The sequence below is a fragment of the Brienomyrus brachyistius genome, unplaced genomic scaffold (assembly GCF_023856365.1).
Source record: "Brienomyrus brachyistius isolate T26 unplaced genomic scaffold, BBRACH_0.4 scaffold85, whole genome shotgun sequence".
Lineage (NCBI taxonomy): Eukaryota > Metazoa > Chordata > Actinopteri > Osteoglossiformes > Mormyridae > Brienomyrus > Brienomyrus brachyistius.
The window spans coordinates 483,282-502,715 of NW_026042360.1; the positions used below are offsets into that span (position 1 = coordinate 483,282).

General features: G+C 47.1%; 2 protein-coding genes across 3 annotated transcripts; both read left to right on the top strand.

Annotated features, from left to right (window-relative positions):
• Positions 1 to 2,901: 2,901 nt before the first annotated feature.
• Positions 2,902 to 13,604, top strand: LOC125727048 (cullin-3-like). Of its 2 annotated transcripts, XM_049003612.1 has the most exons (16): positions 2,902 to 3,161; positions 6,477 to 6,674; positions 7,078 to 7,191; positions 7,991 to 8,151; positions 8,594 to 8,708; positions 8,845 to 9,073; positions 9,285 to 9,430; positions 9,641 to 9,817; positions 9,958 to 10,128; positions 10,314 to 10,421; positions 10,511 to 10,635; positions 11,342 to 11,438; positions 11,653 to 11,787; positions 11,913 to 12,099; positions 12,274 to 12,419; positions 12,752 to 13,604. In XM_049003612.1, exons 1-16 carry the CDS (start codon positions 3,099 to 3,101, stop codon positions 12,881 to 12,883), a joined length of 2,304 nt encoding a protein of 767 aa, XP_048859569.1. In that variant the 5' UTR covers positions 2,902 to 3,098; the 3' UTR covers positions 12,884 to 13,604. The 2 variants fall into 2 exon arrangements, with proteins under 2 accessions (XP_048859569.1, XP_048859570.1); XM_049003613.1 differs by lacking the exons at positions 2,902 to 3,161; positions 6,477 to 6,674; positions 7,078 to 7,191 and adding an exon at positions 7,209 to 7,879.
• Positions 13,605 to 13,736: 132 nt separating this feature from the next.
• On the top strand, positions 13,737 to 19,429 carry LOC125727049 (protein FAM124A). The gene is made up of 5 exons (XM_049003615.1): positions 13,737 to 13,996; positions 14,627 to 14,873; positions 16,323 to 16,354; positions 16,529 to 17,271; positions 18,424 to 19,429. The coding sequence occupies exons 2-5, from the start codon at positions 14,800 to 14,802 to the stop codon at positions 18,916 to 18,918; spliced, it is 1,344 nt and encodes a 447-aa protein (XP_048859572.1). The 5' UTR covers positions 13,737 to 13,996; positions 14,627 to 14,799; the 3' UTR covers positions 18,919 to 19,429.
• The last annotated feature ends 5 nt before the right edge of the window (positions 19,430 to 19,434 follow it).

Here is a 19,434-nt window from a genome sequence, read left to right on the forward strand (position 1 = left end):
GCTTTTGTCCATGAGTCCTGAAGCTGACACGTTAAATTGTCCTGGCTAATCGATGGGTCATGAGAGCTCGGCTATGGGTGGGGTCGAGGCAAGCTGCTGTTCCTGCAGGGGTAGCCGGAGGTGGCTAAAACGTTAGCATGTGTCAGGATGCCGGTGGTTCCTATGCACGTCTGCAGGCTTGAGGCTTCTTTTCATTCTTTTAAATCTCATAAACAGACAAAACGCACAACAGCATATAAAACAAACCTGGGCACATGTTTTCCCAATTCTTCTGTGAAATTTGAGGTCTTATGTATAAAATAAGAAAAAAAAATGTTTGAATATTAGGCTTTTATGCACTGGAAACTTCACAAGTACCTCTCAGTGAGATGGGTTCTGTATTGTATTGGGCGAAAAGTATATTATTTATCTCACCCTACATGTGACCCTAGAGAGGACACAGCTAAAGCCAAAAAGCCAGGTTTCCCAATCTATTTCACCGAGGGCAAACTTCTGTGGACAACCGGGGATGTGGAGCAAGGAGTCAGATTCACGCGGTTAATTTTCACCACTTTTTTCAAGCCCGCTGAGCACCGGGGGAGTGCCACGCACCATGACGGTGAGAGATAGCCATGTAAAGGGTCCAGATTCTCAGTCAATCCGAAGAGGGTTCCTCCCAAAGTCCTGAGCATATGATCGTACCCTGATCGCTTACAGAAGGCAAATACTCTCTGAACTGCCTCAGTACCACGGCCGGCTCTACATCTGCCATTAAAAACAGCACGAATATATTCATATTCATTACATGGCATTTCTTTACAATGTTAAACAAGACCTTTCTGGTTCTTCATAGATATCTCAGCTGTATCTCAGAATCAGCTATAGTTATAAACTTTGTGTCTTGCCTTGTCTTTTTCCCAGCCGTGCAAAGTTTCAGGAAAATGTAAACATGTTAAGGGTCCTGGCACCAGGGGCGCTGCTAAGGACTTTGGGCCCCATGAAAAGAATCTTGACAGGGCCCCCAACACAGTTTATTGGGGGCTTCTCTGGGCCCCGAGAATCGTCATCGTTTACCCCCCCTTTACAGCGCCCCTGCCTGGCACTAATGAACAAATTATACAAAATACACAAATGTATAACTTAGAAACAGCCAAATGAAGTAGGTCTAATGTTAAAAGTATGTCGCCAAAAGGCAGCACAGGACCCCTGAAAGGATATGTGTCCAAACTGTTCATAATCAGTTCAGTTTCTTGACAATCAAAAATTGTTTAAAAAAATCTATTACGGTAACGGAAGAACAATTAATGTGTGTTTTAGTGGGTCTTATTTTGTGTAACATAACTGTCACTGTTGTGTTTCTATAGGACGTTGATGACGAAAGCAAATAAAAATAATTTTAGTGACAGCGGGATAAATTAATAATAACAACCCGGTTAATAATAAACAAAACCCGGTTTCCGAGGCTTATAGAAAGGCAATGACGCCCCCTGCTGGAGGCGCAATTAAAACGCAGTGGGCAGCAACGTGCGCGTATTATCGCCGTTCGCGATAGAAAACCTGAGTGTGTCCCAGGAATCCTCGCCGAACTTTAAAGATTGTCATGGATTTCGAGCACGTGTTTAATAAAGCCATACTAAAAACAGCAGGACATAGACATACCGTGAATATCACTTACTTCTGACTTCACAATACATAGACTTCAAAGGAAATTTGATCAAGAGGACCATTATAAAGAAAAATGCATTCATTAAAACTAGCTCCAACACACAGGGACGGATTACGGACCGGGCCAGCGGGGCCACTGCCCAGGGGCCCTTGGGGTGCAGGGGGCCCGTGGGGCCCCTAGCCCAAAACAATTTGCAATGCTTATCAACAATGTATTTTCGTTTTTCTATTTTAGAGGGCCTACATTCTTTGATCCTCTGCCTACAAGGGCCCCTGACCCTATAAGGAGGGCATTTGGCTGCCAAGGGCCCTTAAATTGTGGTGGTTGTGGTGGTGATGCTGGTGGTGGTGGGGGGTCTTACGAACGTTTTGCCCAGGGGTCCACACAACCCATAATCCGTCCCTGCCAACACATGTTTATATAAATCTATATCATTTCAGTAACATGTATTGAAATGTATAGCCGTGGGTTACCCGATAGCTTACGCTTGTTATGGATAATGTAGGAATAAAGTACCCTGCTTAAAAATGTTCCTTAATTGTTATTTCACTTTTAGCGCTGCTTTCCCTTACGCGGTCCGGGCGATAGCGGTGCTGAAAGAAAATCAGCGTCGACATGCCGTGAAAATTTGGAAGCACCAGTTTTCCAATATGGAACTTTCTATCTAAAAATGATTAACATCATCATTTGTTTTGTAGAGGGAAAAAAAAATATATATATAAACACTCGAATAGGCCAATAAAAATATTTTAATATCGACTCACCTAGAATTTTTGTTTCATATTGGATAATTGATCCATCATATTTTTGCCCATTAGCCAATGAGTTAACTGTAATTTTTTTCCCAAAGTGGCGTACATGCGAGACAAATAACACAATGCAAATATTCGGGTCCAAGTAGTCTTGGAGCAGGAGCTACCCAACAGCTACACAACTACACATATAACTATAAACAAAGTAAGAACCTAATAAAACTACTTAAAGCCTACTAAGTGTAACACAGGAGTATTCAAAGAACAGATAGACAACGTATTTGGGTTTGTTACACCCAAAACGGGCTTATGTACTTCCTGATCAATCTTTTTCTTGTAAATTCTCTTTTTAAATTTGCAATATATTTGTTTTTCATCAGTGGACATTGGTTTAAATGAGTTGCGTAAAAGTATCAGATCAATTCTATCGGCTCTCTTGTAATTCCGTTTTCAGACTTTTAATTTGCCCGTCTGTAATGTGTAATGTCGCGTGACTTTGTACTGTCGCACATGCGTGCTGGGCGCTCGGTCGGCCGCCATCACTGTGCATAGACATCCAGGGTAAGTGGAAGGGAGCTGAGAACGACAATAGCAGCCTGCGCCCAGGGATTCAGCCCCGCGAGTGTCGTCGAGGGGGATTCAGCAGCACAGACAGCCTGACGCCACCCGCAGTTTTAATGTAAATACCAGAAGCGCCAAACATGTCCAACCTCAGCAAAGGCGGAACCAAAAAGGACACCAAGATGAGGATACGGGCCTTTCCTGTAAGTACTGTCCGGGGACGCGGCGCTCGCGCTCGGATGCCAGTGTCTGCCAGTGCCGAGGACTGGAGTGGGCCCGTCCCAGTGAGGCCTTTAGTCCAGTAAACATTAGTCTTTTATGTCGGGGGAGTTTGGTTGGCCCCCGGCTCCTGGGCAGCTGAGTTCTGGTTGTTTGTAGTTCAGTTCCCCGTTGTAGCAGCTCCCTGTGTTTGCTGTCTAGCCGGAGAGCTGACTGTCACTTGTTGGCTGCCTCATAACCTGTTTGTTCCGTCTTTCGTCACCTTATTTTGGTCTGTCTCCGACCCATAAAGTATGGTTAGCAGACCGACTACTGGTCATGAATGGTCTCGCTCGCTTGTCTCTCCAGCACAGTCCCGGAGGTTTATGACCTGTGTTCACACACGCGAGCCCGTAATCGGGGGTTAGGGCTGAACACAATTTATCCTTGAATGAAAATTTCTTTACGTATGGATAGATGACCCCAGGGGTTTCGAGAGGACCTTGAGCTGTTGTCCGGGAATGTCGAACCAGTATTTCAGACGGAAGTCCTCCAGCTGGTGGTGCAGACAGATCTAGTAATCTGTAACCGACATTGTTCATTTCCATTTGGAAAAAGCAAGGAAGTGTTCAGACTGCGCCACCTTTCTCCAGTAATTAGAAATCAGGACTTAAATTATCCTGCACCACCTACAGTAAAGCAGTGTGGTAATCCGTTTTGTTTTGCTATATCATTCTGAAGTCCTCCCAGGCAAATCTGTCTGACAGCTTGTATCGTGTAATATCACTACCACATGTATTTCAGATGTTTTTTTTTTTTTTTGCTGTATTCAATACCATTAAAAACGCGAAGGATGTATCTTTGTAATCTGCAGTTTGCTGGGTTTTTTCCACGGTTCGATTCATTCATTCATTGGCCTGTCAGATTCCATCAGAAGTGGTGCTTCACTCAGAGAGTGGGCCTTTTGTAGTCCTGCAAATTCTTCATACCAGATTCCAAACACAGCTCCTCGAATCCAATATAAACATGACAATAGCACAGCAGGGAAATATCATAGTATTTCACACAACACACACATTCAGTCACGCTTATGCTGAAGACTTTCATAATTATGCCGTCACTGCTGTCTAATATTTCAGTTACTTTGTTTTCAGTTACTAGAGGATGATATGTTTTTGTAACCTAGGTTAATGCAGTTATATGCTTCCTTGTCAGTTAAGTATGACTATCAAAAAGCCTGTTTTTATCGATGGCAACCTATAATTTTAATTACAAGTTGCTTTCTCCCGCATCATAGTGAGGCTGAGACCCCAAATTTTTTTTTAGTAATTCCGTTTGTCAGAATACTTGTTCTCTTCTGTTCTTCATCTCCTGCTTTGAATACCGCTGTGTTAATGGTATTCAAAGCAGGATTTTGATGGAGGTATTTGTGGGCCAGCAGAATAAAAAAGTATTCATTCAGTTCAATTCAATTTTATTTATATAGCGCTTTTAACAACAGTCATTGTCACATATTAGAATGTTATCCATTATTATTCCAGCCAAATGACAGTGGCTCTCTCTGACTGAACATGCTGTGTGTCCAGCTGTTACGCCCCGTACAGGTCATGATGTTTATTCTTCAACAGAAAAGCTGCTCGCTCCTCTGCCTGTTTGTCAGAATATTTACTCCCAGTCTGTGCTTTTTCTCATGGAGGTACAATGGCCATTTCCTAAAAGGCCATCTTAATCAAAATGGCTTCATCTATACCGGGGATGGCCAAACTTATCCACAAAGGGCCGCTGTGTGTGCAGGTTTTCACTGCGACTCCCTAATAAGGTCACTAATTAGAGGACTGATTGGCTGAAGAGTCCTCACACCTGGGTGTGAACAACTGACCTAAAGGTTATCCCAAAAACCTGCATATGCACCTGCCCTTTGCGGATAGGATTGGACAACCCTGATCTATACCCTCCTATTTTGGTGGCCTACTAACTCCTGTTTCTAAATACCCTTTCGTTAGAAATCTGTCGTGTCATCATTTAAACTTGGATTTTCCGATTTAGTAAGGTAGATTTTAGCAGTCCTTTGATCCTCCCAACGGCAGGCAAGGAAATCTAAATATGGTGCTGTAATGGGAGGAGCTTTAAAGGCTGTGGCTTCCTTTGCCCCCCCCCCCCCCTTCTATATCTCATTGTTTCTGTCTCTGATTAGTTCATTTAGATCAATATGCAAATTTTTGTCTGTTAGTAAAAGACCTTCTGTTATAAGACATTTGGGCTGCATGAAATCGCATCTCGTTATAATCACAAATATATGGCACATGCTCCTTAATTGCCAGGCTTTGGATGACTGGCATAAATTTGTCAGAACGTCGGCTTTTCGGTACTACGTGAACGTTTACTTACACCCAGAATTTGGTGTGTGTTTTGTGCTTACATCATCTCTGGTTCTCTTTCATTTTACTGGGCAGAGCAAGGCTGTTTGGCCTTATAAAACATGTACGTCTGAGCAATAGCTGCCACCCAGTCGGTAGTAAATAATCCTACTCTGCAAAGTGCTGTGACGTCGTAGTGGAAGCCTTGGTAGGCTTGGGCACTAGAACTTTCTTGCTTCAATAACAACAGCCGTGCCTGATATGGTTTTTGCTTTGATACAATAATCTGTGACTTTTCTGTATTTGAGACACGCTGTACATGTCTCTGGTCCCTCTGGAGTTTAGAAGTTAAGGACACAGGGAAAGGTCACCAGCGAGATGGGGAGGCCAGCACAGGTTTTTGTTTAATTAAATAAATGTATGTAAAAATAAATTATGGACAGCTGTATGTCTGGCAGTGCTACGCTACCTAGCGTGCGTTGTGCACTGTCCAAGTCTTGGGAATGTATTGTACCTTATGACAGCATTTGTGCATTTGTCCTTTCATGACATGTCTGTTTTGATGTGAAGCCTATCTTTTGGAACAGAACCCAGTCCTACGTCAGGCACAGTCTGTACTGTTTGGATATTTCCACTGACCAGCACTGCTGTAGGCCCTTCATTCACATCACAAAACTCTACAGTCACTTCAGTGAATCTTCACCTGTAGCCAAGCAGTGGGATTGATGTTTCATCCTGTTTATCAACACCATTTACCAATGAGAATCAATAGAAGGACAACTTGAAATGTTTGTGGTCTGAATATTGTGAGGGACCTTCGAATGCTGAATTGCATTTAAGCATAATTCATTTATGTATTTTTGGAGACCTTCAAGTATATGGATAATATGCAAAACATCTCAGACATTTTACATATTAATGTTTGAGAAATATGCAAAAATGATGTTACCTTTCCTAATCCAGATGACGATGGATGAAAAATATGTCAACAACATCTGGGACCTTCTGAAGAACGCCATCCAGGAGATCCAGCGGAAGAACAACAGCGGCCTGAGCTTTGAGGAGCTGTACAGGAATGCCTACACCATGGTGCTCCACAAGCATGGCGAGAAGCTCTACACGGGCCTCCGAGAAGTCGTCACGGAGCACCTCATCCACAAAGTAGGGAGATGTTGCCTCATGCTTGTGAACACAAACTATAGCTTTTGCCTTCCGACATTTACCTGTGAGCCTATTGTGGTCTTCGAGTTTGGAGCGTATGGTTAAAGTACCTGTGGGCAGGTTCATACCTTTACTTAAAGTCTTTAAATAGCTGCACCTCATTAAACTAAAACCTTCACCACCTGTCTTGCATCTCAACGCCTACCGGCCTTTCAGGCCAGGTTCCCAGTTTCCCCAGCAGTAATGAAGAAGCTGTGTGTTGGTACAGCATCTTTCTTCTGAAAAACCGTACTGCCTCTTGACTCTTCTTTCCCTGTGCTGCCAGATCCATCAGTATATGCGACATAGAAAATGATATAAACATAAATCAGTAACAAACTCTATTTACTCCCCCTCCTTACAGGTCCGGGATGACGTCTTAAATTCACTGAACAACAACTTCTTGCAAACATTGAATCAAGCCTGGAATGACCACCAGACAGCGATGGTAATGATTAGGGACATACTGATGTACATGGTGAGTGCTGTCCTTTGATTGACGTCTCACACCCCCCCACCCCCCATGTGACATATAAAACAGCTTATTTCTGAAGGCATTGCGAGTCTCTGCCCTTTGAACTGTGCCACCTTGTTTACAGAATACCCAGGCAGATTAGAGTAACATCGTCAAGTTACTTTCTTTATAGTGTCCAGATCCCTGTAGGCATCATGAAATCACTGAGCTCATCTACCCACTCTGGTCTCTGTGGTCTTTCCACACATAGTGTAAGAACTGATCATGCACCCTGTCATGGTGGGTTTCTTTGGCAGTGTTGGTGGTTATTTAGATTTTTGAGAAAATGTTTCTCCCTGGGGGACTATGGCACAATACTCCTACCACCAGAGTCCTGTTCCATGGCATTCTAGAAGCCATATCAAAGACCCACTGTTGCCTTCTGTGGTTGGGTTTGGCAGCCGGCAAGCAGGGGAGGCCCCCAGTGGGAAAGCACATGGGAACTAGCGAAAGAACCTCCGTTTTAGGCATTTTAACTGCAAAGGTGCCATTTACTTTAATGAATGAGCGAACGGTCCGAACAGAATCGGCACGTTAGATGTCACGTTACCTTCTACCAGCCGTTAATACTTCTCTTTTAGTGGAGCAAGTACGTTATCCAATGGCCCAACTGCCGGACACCATGCAAAGATGCAAAGTTATGACTTTGCTTGTAAGTGTCACTGTGCCCATTACTTTGATGACGATGATTTACCCTGATGGAGGAGTGCTGTGGATTTAATAACCTCAGATTTGCCAATGCCCCCCCCCCCCCCCCTATCAGGACCGTGTGTACGTGCAGCAGAACAACGTGGAGAATGTCTACAACCTGGGCCTCATCATCTTCCGGGACCAGGTAGTACGCTATGGCTGCATCCGTGACCACCTGCGGCAAAGCCTGCTGGAGATGATCGCCCGAGAGAGGCGGGGCGAGGTGGTGGACAGGTACGCCTGGCCGGTGAGCTCAGCCTAGGGCGGGAAACGCGATGAGCTGGCAAGGCAGTCCTGCCGCATATCGTCATGCTCAGTGACGTCTAATATGCCAGGTGTCAAAGGCAGATAAGGGAATATAGCAGGAACAATGGGGTCAGGGTTGGTTTGTCAAACATACATCTAGTCTGTCCCTCTTGCTATCCTACCTATTCATTCTGCCCTTTGTCCTGCACTGTAATATTAGTCATGCTACTTGATTGTCCACTCGGAGACATTTTAGGGGGCTTCTTATAAATCGTCTGTCTGTAGCATTTATCTAAGAAACACTTTGGGCTACCAGGCATATTCTGACTTGGTCATACCTCCTCCACAAATAAAAATAGTTTGAAATTTTCTGAGTCTGAGTAATCAGGTGTTTTGTCAGATGGTCTGTTTTTTTTTGCCTTGTCTTCAGGGGAGCGATTCGTAACGCTTGCCAGATGTTGATGATTTTGGGCCTTGAAGGGAGATCTGTTTACGAAGAGGACTTTGAGACTCCGTTTTTAGAAATGTCTGCCGAATTCTTCCAGGTGGGTGTGGCCAAAGCGGAGCTGTGAGATATAAAGATTGCATGGAAGCCGCAGAAGTACGTTTGACAGGCAGCTTTTTACTGCGGTGATATCTCAGCGCGTTTCGGGCCATCGTGAAGCTCTCCTTTCCATACAGATGGAGAGCCAGAAGTTCCTGGCTGAGAACAGTGCCAGCGTGTACATAAAGAAGGTGGAAGCCCGGATCATGGAGGAGATGGAACGCGTGATGCACTGCCTGGACAAGTCGACGGAGGAGCCCATCGTGAAGGTGGTGGAGCGGGAGCTCATCTCCAAGCACATGAAGACAATCGTGGAGATGGAGAACTCCGGCCTCGTGCACATGCTGAGGAGTAGCAAGACAGAAGGTGTGCATCCTCCATCCCAGCTCCCCAACCCTGTTGTTATGAGAACTGTTGCTGAGAGACGGGTGCTCTGAGATAACGTTATCATGAAAATATCCCCTTTTCATTTTGCATGACATTTCCTGCTCCACAGGTCTTGATTTGAGGGTTGGCTTTGCGTTGCTGTTTGAGTTATTGAGTGTGTTCTCCCATCCTCACATGTGTACGCTTGCAGACCTGGCCTGTATGTACAAGCTCTTCAGCAGAGTGCCCAATGGCATGAAGACCATGTGTGAGTGCATGAGCTTCTACCTGCGGGAGCAGGGCAAGGCACTAGTGTCCGAGGAGGGCGAGGGGAAGACCCCCGTGGACTACATCCAGGTAGCGCTCTTCATGTTGTCGTTTTGAGTTTCAAGATCATGCATGGTTTCCATGTCAGGAGTATGAACCTTGCACAACTGGTGATGGTTCTGCAATAATTTCTATTGATTTAGTTGGGGAGCTTAACATTGAAGTAAATGGTATGTGAAACACTTTTTTAATTTGGGAAATGTTCTTAAAGTGACCGGCCACTTTGTCTCGGTTTTTAAGGGTCTTCTGGACTTGAAGAGTCGCTTTGACAGGTTCCTCCAGGAGTCTTTCAACAATGACCGACTCTTCAAACAGACCATCGCTGGGGACTTTGAGTACTTCCTTAACCTCAACTCCCGCTCTCCTGAATATCTCTCGCTATTTATTGATGATAAGCTGAAAAAGGGAGTGAAAGGAGTGAGTGAACCTTCCCCGGCGTGTCCCTTCTGTTTCAGCTTCTCTCCACGGTCTTTGAGGCAGCTGAGTCTGCACAGGGCTGACTTTTGGAGAAGCTTGCTGGCTGCTTTGCTAATGCTCACTGCTCGCTGACTCCGCAGCTCACAGAGCAGGAGGTGGAGTGCATCCTGGACAAAGCCATGGTCCTCTTCAGGTTCATGCAGGAGAAGGATGTGTTTGAGAGGTACTACAAGCAGCACCTGGCCAGGAGACTCCTCACCAACAAGAGCGTTTCCGACGACTCCGAGAAGAACATGATCTCCAAACTGAAAGTTAGTAGGAACAGTCCAGAAGTTTGATTTGTGACTTGTACGTGCAAAACCAAGAGTTACGCTTGGTCCTTTTTAGGAATTTTACTTATGCTGCTTTGGATTTTGATGGGTTGGGAAAAGACTGTAAATGTGGTGCTGGTCACCACTTATTTTGGTCTCTCCTTGATTCCACCTCCCACAAACAGACAGAGTGCGGCTGCCAGTTCACGTCAAAACTGGAAGGCATGTTCAGGGATATGAGCATCTCAAACACAACCATGGACGAATTCCGGCAGCACTTGCAGACAACGGGGGTGAGAGAAGTGCCACGGTCCTGGGAGACGTACCTTCTAATCATGCGGGAGTCACTAGCGGAAATGTAAGACCACGTCTGTCTTCTCAGGTGTCCTTGGGTGGCGTTGACCTCACAGTAAGAGTCCTCACGACGGGCTACTGGCCCACGCAGTCAGCGACTCCCAAATGCAACATCCCTCCATCTCCTCGGCATGCGTTTGAAGTCTTCAGAAGGTAGGTTCTTCTGCAGGTTTTCATTTCCTGCCCTCTCTTACCCTGCACTAGACTTGCCGATATTAGATATAGATATATTAGATATATATATATACACACACACACACACACAATCATGCACATTCTATCAGTTGCAGTTCTATGGCTCATACATGCATCTAAAGTTGTTTTGTCAGCCAAATCCTTTTCAACACACCAATAAACCAGTAATCGCAAACATTAGGTAGTGCCTTGGATTTCTTCCTCTCTCGCAATCACTCTCTCGTCCGACATGCAGTGTGCAACATGCACCACATTGGAGGAGTTGGTCCTTAAAAAGAATTAAACATTTGAATCTTCCACAACCGTCACGGCGCAAACAGTTTTTTGCGAAACTTGCAAAGATATGGTTCACAAGTCGGATGACAACACAACAAACCTTTTTAACCGCTTTAAAAGAAAACCCCTGATAGAGTATGCTCAATATCTTTGTCTTTTAGCTTTTATTACCTTATAGGGCATATAGGGTTACTGTTAAGTAACTTACAAACATGAAAAAGATTCATGACGAGATTTGATTTCAGGCAGGATCATGATCCACAATCTTTGATATTTTTGTTGCCCATGTTGCCCCCCTCTGTTGGAAAGGGTGCCATCCTGGCTTTTTCTGTGCACTCCTGTTATCGGCTGCCGTGCCATTATGCTCCATCTCTGTTCGCGTGCCCAGGTTCTACTTGGCCAAACACAGCGGGCGGCAGCTGACCCTACAGCACCACATGGGCTCGGCAGACTTGAATGCCACGTTCTATGGGCCCGTCAAGAAGGTGAGTTCCTCATGCTTCTGCTTTGATAGGCGTGTTTGCTGGTCCCTTTACTGAGATCTTATAAATCAAGTTACTGGTTGAGAAACTGTCATTCGGTTCCTCGTTATGGGAGCCACTGAATAAGGACTTAGCTTGACAGTGCAATTCCACCCAACAAGTTCATACTTTTCCCTTTAACACCTTAGATCAAAATAATTTCTTAATATCTCTCCAGGAGGATGGATCTGAGGTGGGTGTAGGAGGTGCCCAGGTAACTGGCTCCAACACCCGGAAGCACATACTGCAGGTCTCCACCTTCCAGATGACAATACTCATGCTGTTCAACAACAGGGAAAAGTTTACCTTTGAGGTGTGTTGCAGCTGTGACCCACCCAACATTTTTATAGTTAACACTGGACCGAGTATCAAATCTCATCCTTCGGTGTCCCAAAGACTTCCTGCGGTTGCAACGCAACTCCTTGTTTCCCCCTCCAGGAGATCCAGCAGGAGACGGACATCCCCGAGCGTGAGCTGGTGCGGGCGTTACAGTCCTTGGCCTGTGGGAAGCCCACGCAGCGCGTCCTCACCAAGGAGCCCAAGTCCAAGGAGATTGAGAACGGCCATGTGTTCAACGTCAATGACCAGTTCACCTCCAAGCTGCACAGAGTGAAGATTCAAACAGGTGTCACGCCGCGTGTCCGTGGGAACCAGGAGACCCAAGAACAGCGAGCACGCTTAGCTGACATTATCCAAAGCCCCCATCTTTTGAAAGTGGACCATAATTAATGTTTATACGTGGCCTGGGGCCTGGTAGAATCCCAAACTGACCCCCCTTCCCCCTGTGTCTTCCGTCCAGTCGTTGCCAAGCAGGGGGAGTCGGACCCCGAGAGGAAGGAGACGCGCCAGAAGGTGGACGACGATCGGAAGCATGAGATCGAGGCTGCCATCGTCCGCATCATGAAGTCGAGAAAGAAGATGCAGCATAATGTTCTGGTGGCAGAGGTGAGGGTTAGGAAGGACTTTAGGAAGAAGGGGGACACTGTTGCAGGGGTGGGGGGGGGGGGGCAGCTACACAGAGGAAAGCGATTGGGATGCTCCTGCATTCTCTGCGAGCTATGCTTTACAGCCACCACAAAAACTGGGAAAATGTCCCAAATCAGTCTGCTGCATGCGTTCTGACTTATGGGCATTACCATCTCTGGGGCTCCTTATTTTTGTGCAGAAGCCTTATAGTGCAGATTTCCCTGACTGTCAGATGCTCGTGTCCCCGTCTGGACGCTTGTCCCCTCAGTGTCCCATCTCACCACTTGTTCTCCCCCCTCATCCTCTCCCAGGTTACCCAGCAACTGCGAGCTCGTTTCCTCCCCAGTCCTGTCGTCATTAAGAAGCGAATCGAAGGACTTATTGAGAGAGAGTACTTGGCACGGACCCCTGAGGACCGAAAAGTGTACACTTACGTGGCGTGAGGGACAGTGCCGGACACACTGCCCAAGGAGAGCTGCAGTGTCCCTCCATCCTCCTGGACACTGACCTTTCCCGCAGTAATGGGTGACTTCCTAATTAAGAGAAAATGCAAACTCTGGTGCAGAATAGCAGTGTAAAAGAGCTCAGCTTCTGCCTGACCTGCCACCATTTTAGATGGTAGGACCCCCCATTCCCAGATATATTTTGGTGCAAGATGTGATTGCACAACGTTTTCTTTCGTTTACCTTGGGTCGGTCGGGGAAAGGGACTGAAAATTAAATAAACGGCGAGTCTCTGTTTAAAGCGAAACATACTATTTAGACTTTTTCCCCCGATTTTTAGACTTGATGTAAATGTTTCGTGTCAATCTGAGTAGACGCGGTTTTCGTTGTTCGTTTGCAGGGAACGACGGCAGGACGATCTAGCCAACGGACTAAGTCCACTTTTTCTTTTTGGGGCGAATTGTAAATTGTTTTTCTTTTTTGGGGGGTGGGCTGGAAAAGGAGGGTGCGTATAAATACTTTTTGATACTGGGTTCTTTTGAGTACAGTTTCCATTGGTTTATTGTTCTCATTTTCGTAAGGACCGGATAGGAAGGAACCATGTTTTAATGTGTACAAATTGTAACATAGTTATTGTACTCACTGCTGCAGTGGACTGTACAGGGCCTCGTTTTCATCTTATTAAATGTAGAAAATAGAAAATAAAATGAATTAACCGTGATTTTGTTTTATTGTGCGCCTGTCTACGCTGGAAGCCACGGTAAGTACTTAATCTATAAAGACGGTTTAATTGGACATAATGAAATCTTAACGTACTCGTGAGCGCCAGCGGGGGCCAGGGATGAGCTCCGGAGCCCCAGTCCGCGGTGGCTCCACGCCACATTGCGTCTTCCCTAAAACATATGCTCCAAACCCCTAAGTATGTATCCGCGCCCCGCCTGGTATCCATATCTCCGGGGTGGTTAATGCTTCATCTCCGGAACTTGTTTGGGTTCATTAGTTGGCCAGCGGTCGCCGCTGGAGCTGTAAGGGCTGCGGCCTGTGGTCGCTCCAGTCTGTCCGCCAACAGGAGTAAATGCGTCCTGCGGGTCAAGCTTTTTACCATATTTAGGAGTAAGTAAACGTTAACACTTTGCTTTAACTGCCTGTGACGCTCCGCAGTGTTGCTATGAATGCGTAAAATACGCTTAAACGACATGTTCCATGATGTGTCTCGGGTTTTGGTTAAACGCTGCTTTTTCGTTTTTAGATATACATGCGTGTTCTTAATCAGTGAGACTGTCACTTGTGTGTGTGGAGATTAGCCTGTATGGAATTTGTGTGTTTAAAAAAAAAAAACAGTCCTGTACAGTATTGCTTTTCATGCTCATTTTTAATACTGTCTGTAACTTCACCACGGTCCGGAGGAATCATATCGTGCCTCAGTGCCCGAACCACGTATTAACCCCTTCTGTACTCGGGGAAGCATGATGAAACCCGTCTGTTGCATCTAATCTCCTTTGTCCGTGCTAATGTGAAACGACTGCCATCTACTGCTGGTAACTTGCGGGCAAAAGCTCAATTTCTGCAGCACAATAGAGACCTCGATTCGGCTCTTTTGGGGGAAAAACGCTATATGGCTTCGCAAGCAGGCGTTCCATTGTTGATAAAGTTTTCCCCCTCCATCATGCTGGTGTGTTTCCCGTCGGGTAAGATCCACGTAACATAACGATGTGTTGGATTGTTTTTTCACGCAATTGAAAGGGGGAAGCTGTAAATTTCAACTGGGCGCCTGACGTCAGACTACGAGCCGGTTAAAAGGAGTCTTGGAGCCGCCGATCAGCCCAGAGCTGGCAGGGGAAACGCAGCCATGCACTGTGGCCGGTAAAAGCTGGGGGGAGCCTGCGCAAACACAGCCTGCTGGATGCGCCTGAAAGATGCTTCGCAGAACCGGCCGAATAAGCAGTGGGACGGAGGATGATAACGCCGATTCGGGGGCAGAAAGTGCCGAGTAAGTTGCTACACCGATAGGCTCTCGACGTCAAGTTTGTGGCTCCCAGGCAGGCAGGACTTGGGGGATTTTCCTTGTCCCGTCTGTCTTATGTGTGCATGAATTTTCAATACAGCCTTAGCGAGAAAACAGTAGAACAGGCGCCTGTCGTTTTGTATGGAGATTGTTTAATTAGAGGGTCTGTGTTTTGTGCGGGTTATTTAGTTCGGCTATATTGCAAATGTTTATTAGAAAGTGATTTGGGAGAAATTAAGCTCATAACTTGGTGTGCCGTGCATAAATGCAAGTATTTCGTTCGTCCCTTGGCCATTGCTCAAACATGACATGAGATCTATGATCCAGTGTTATCTCACCCCCCCCCCCCCAACCTTAACCTGGTATCTGCATGTGGTGTAAGAATCAATCGGTGACCTCCGCCCATCCTAAAAAATGTTGAATCCCAGTTGTTTCCTGTGATTAAACCCGTTATATCCCGTTTGTCTGATTAAAAGGCTACTACGCCCAGTTTCTGAAACAACTAAATTGATGAGTTACAGTGCGAGGCCGGATACTAGCCGACTGCAGCGAATGCCTCCCCTCTGTGAAAGTATCTTTTTCAGCCTGGGTATATTTTCCAAGTGTTTGCATGCACTTTAAATTCAAACACTTAACGTATGCCAAGCGACGCAGAGATTTTCTTCTGTATAACCCAGCTATGTGCGCTGGCTGCCAAAAACTCGAGGCGTTAAAAAAAAGGGGGACCGTTGTCCTGGCAACCAGTAAGCAGTGAGCCGCGCCGGCGGGGACACGCAGCGGCGTCCACCGCCTCTTATTTAATGGCCACTTTGTTAATCGGCGCATTTTTCCCAGCCCTAGACGCCCTCGAATTACTAAAACACCGTGTGTTATTTTCCAAACATCGTGCCGGAAGAGCGGAGGAGATGTCTTTTGCGTTTAGTTTTATGTACTTTTTTCGTTAAATAATTTACACGTCGTCATCGGACACCATAATGTCCGCACACGGAACGACTTGTGTCCATTAGTGTCTGTGAGGACTGTAAGGAAACAGAAGTTATTTCCACGTGATTTTTGGTTATGCTGTCAAAGAATTATTTTTTTAAACCCATAGCTTTTTCACGGATATGTGCTGCCTAAATTGTATGACAAGATGCATACAGGTTTGCCCATTCTCACGCATCTGACCAAAGTTGGCAACTCTGCATATAGTGATGATGTGTGATTGAAACCTGACTTGGATTGTGGGGTGGGGGGGGGGGGGGGCAAAATATTCGGAACCTATAGTTCTTCTTGGGTCAGTGCAACTTGAGGTTGGGGATTTATTTTTTATTGGATGGTTTGCTCTGACATTTACTTCCATGAAAACTATTATTCTCAGTTCTTTGATGTTTGGCTGTTACTGTTGGCTTTTTAAAAGGGAATTCTACAGCTTTTTTTTCTTTTGTATTGTAGGTCTGACTGCAGTAAAATGTCCTCAGCCGGCAGTAAGTGTCTTATCTTACCAGCGTCTAGTTGTCCATCAACAATCATCATCTCTTAGTCTTATAGATAGTCATTGAAATGAACTTGTATTGAGTATAAGTTTCCTGTTTGAGCCGATTCCTTTGGGTCTGGCTGATCTCCCTTGCTTTCCCCGCTCCCTCCCACATCGTGCCCAGGTGACATGCTGCCTGAACCAGACGGGGGACCCCCCCTCATGGCCATGCACATTTTGGCCAACCCTGGGGACTCCCTGCTCCTTCAGCACACCCTGGACAGGCTGCTTGGGTGGCTGAGTCCCAGCTCCCGCTTTTTCCACGTGTCAGAGCGAGCCTGCCCCCTCCGCGGCCCCCCCAGCCCTGTGGCGGGCTGGCCCTCGCTGGCCGTCACCCTCTTCCTCCACGAGTCTCACGGGGAACAACGCATCCTGAGGGTCTTGGACGTCCTGCAGCGGCCGCCATGGCAGTACCACCACACTGAGAGCTGCCGCGGCCTGGGCGCCGCCCCGGGGCCCTACCTCCTGCCCAGCCGTGACTTCTACAGCCTGGGCCCCGGCATGCCGGTGTGGGCGGTGCGCCCGGTGCACTGCGGCAGCGAGGCACTGCGTGTGACTCTTCACTGCGGCCATGCTGATTTTGAGGACGCAGTGCGGTTCTACGAGATGGTCCTGCGGCGGCGTGCCGAGGAGCCCAAACCCGGCTTCTGCTGGTTCTCCCTGCGCCTGCGGCCTGGCCTCCAGCTCCAGCTCGCCCTGAAGCAGCTGGCGCTCGGCGTGCGGCCGGAGCTCTGCCATTCGGCCGTGCTGCAGTTCCAGGTGGACGAGATCGGCCAGCTCGTCCCCCTACTGCCCAACCCCTGCACTCCCATCAGTGTCACCCGGTGGCAGACTGAGGACCTTGACGGCAACAAGATCCTCTTCCAAGTATGCCGCCTCGTTCTACGGTGCAGCGTTAGACTGTCTCTGTGTTGAATGGGAATTTCTTCTGCTCTCTTATTTTTCAAAAACTCTGCTTGTGCGAGTTTTACTTACACACAAGTGTTTTGAGGGCAGAACGAAACATAATTGTTTCAGAGACAACCAATCAGATGGTAGAGGAGGTGGGTCCAAGTGACTAGAGTTGGCATCTGATTGGTTGGCCCTGCCTCCTAGTTGCTTGGACCCACCTCCTCTATAATCTAATTGGATATTTTTCTGAACAAGTCGTTTCATTCTGCCCTCAGAACATTTTTTTGTAAGTAAAATTCCTATAAGGGAGAACTCTGGGGGTTTTATTGCCGACTGTATCCCTCAGTGAGAGAAATATGCAGCCTTGTTTTGATTACATGTCCTGTTGCCCTCTGAAGCGCTGTTGTATTCTGACCCAGACGCACCACCTGGGACGGTCTTTATTGCCAAGCGTCTTTGGTGGGGACTTCCAGACTGCCTGCTGCATTCCCGTGTTCACTTTGTAGAAGTATTGCGTTTGGACATTTTTAGGGACTGAGCATTTAGGCGTGGCAAACCGGTCTGCCCCCGTAAGGGCCAGTAAATGGGCGTGGCCTCAGTAATAACGGGGAACTTCTCGCTCCTCGTGAAGAATGTTGTAGTAACTGACACCTAGTGTGTAATTGTGAAATGTGGTGGTATACGATACTTTGTGTAAAAAAACAAAAAAAATTATAATTCTGGTGGCTAATTCTACCATTTTTTATGGGTAAGTACCACCTCTGTCCAGTAGGGGGGTGTCCTCCCCCAACATGAGCAGTGGCCTGTGAATATTCCTGTTAAGTATAGTTGGGCAAGTTATCCTTGCTGTCTGTTTATGTAGTAATCTGAGCAGTATGGAAAATGGAAAGTATTTGAGTAGGCCTGTCTGAAAACATGCGGGAGGTGGGTGACCTCAGCCTGTGAGGGCGGCCGTGTGCAGCTAAGTGTGCGGGTGTATCTTCTGCGTTGTTTATATGGAGCTGTGTAGAGCCGACTCTCCCTCTCCTATTCGGGAACGGCCCTGACTGCTGGGATCCCCGCGCCTCAAACTTGATGGCTGATGTCGTCTTCCTCTCTGTGACTGAGGCCTCTCTCTTACTCCCGCAGGCGAAGGGGCATTTCCATGCATCCGGCTCTACCCCAATCTTCAGGGCTCCCCAGCATAGCGCTAGCCTGCCCCTCCTTCCGGCCCGCTCTACGTCCAGCCTGGACGCCCGGCTGAAGGAGCAGGGGCCCGGCCACGCCACGGGGGGTCCGGGGCGCAACAGCTGCTGCAGCACACCAGCCAGCTCCTGTTACTCCTCCCAGCGCAGCAGCCCCACGGCCCCGCCGGGCCTCCTGCTTGAGGAGACTGATGTGGACACGGGCTGCTCTGTGGCGCCCCCTATGGGCGGCGTCCTGGACACCTTTGGCAGGGATCTGCGTGTATATCTGCCGCCTGGCAAGGCCTCGTCTCTGAGCTCCCCGGGGGTCAAGAGCACCGGACTACATTCTGGTCCCACCGGCACCCCTCCCAGCCTCACTGTCCTTGGACGAGAGTCACCAGCAGCTCTGGGCCTGGCCTGTGGACACAAGCCTCAGGAGGAGGAGTTTTTCATCTGATAGAGATCCCACCATCTACTGTACTAAGACTTTTTTTTTTTTTTTTTTTTTAAAGAAATTTGTCTATACAGGTTGTTGACTTTATGACTATCCTGAGAATATGTGGCTATGACTGCAGTGTCATGGTGATTTAAACAAAAAAAGTTAAACACCGAACAGCATGAGCTGATTATAGAGTATACTGTGCATTTCGTAGTTAAAGAGCTGGTCGGTCGGTGAGCTGTATTCATCCATCTTCTGAGCTGCTCCAGGGTCCAGGGCCTCTCCTGTAGGCCGATGTGTGACTGCAGCCTCTCTTGCTCCTGCAGGTGAAGGGGCATTTATCCTGGGTTTAAGGAGCCTGCATTAGCTCTGCTGGCCGCTGTTGCTCGCCCTGCCTTGTCTTTTCACCTGCTTATTTTGGCTCGTTTCTAATTACAGCCAGAAATAACTTTGTTCTTTTACACTCAATTCATTGTGATGGTGCCAGAAATTTAGGAACGAGCAGAAATAAATGAGGCAGATGCTGTTAGCTGC

Coding starts and splice junctions, on each gene's coding strand:
- LOC125727048 (XM_049003612.1), top strand. CDS start 3,099: ATGTCCAACCTCAGCAAAGGCGGAACCAAAAAGGACACCAAGATGAGG. Junction 9,074..9,284: donor GAGGAGTAGCAAGACAGAAG/GTGTGCATCCTC, acceptor GTACGCTTGCAG/ACCTGGCCTGTATGTACAAG. Junction 10,129..10,313: donor ACATGATCTCCAAACTGAAA/GTTAGTAGGAAC, acceptor TCCCACAAACAG/ACAGAGTGCGGCTGCCAGTT.
- LOC125727049 (XM_049003615.1), top strand. CDS start 14,800: ATGCTTCGCAGAACCGGCCGAATAAGCAGTGGGACGGAGGATGATAAC. Junction 14,874..16,322: donor TCGGGGGCAGAAAGTGCCGA/GTAAGTTGCTAC, acceptor TTTGTATTGTAG/GTCTGACTGCAGTAAAATGT. Junction 16,355..16,528: donor TAAAATGTCCTCAGCCGGCA/GTAAGTGTCTTA, acceptor CATCGTGCCCAG/GTGACATGCTGCCTGAACCA.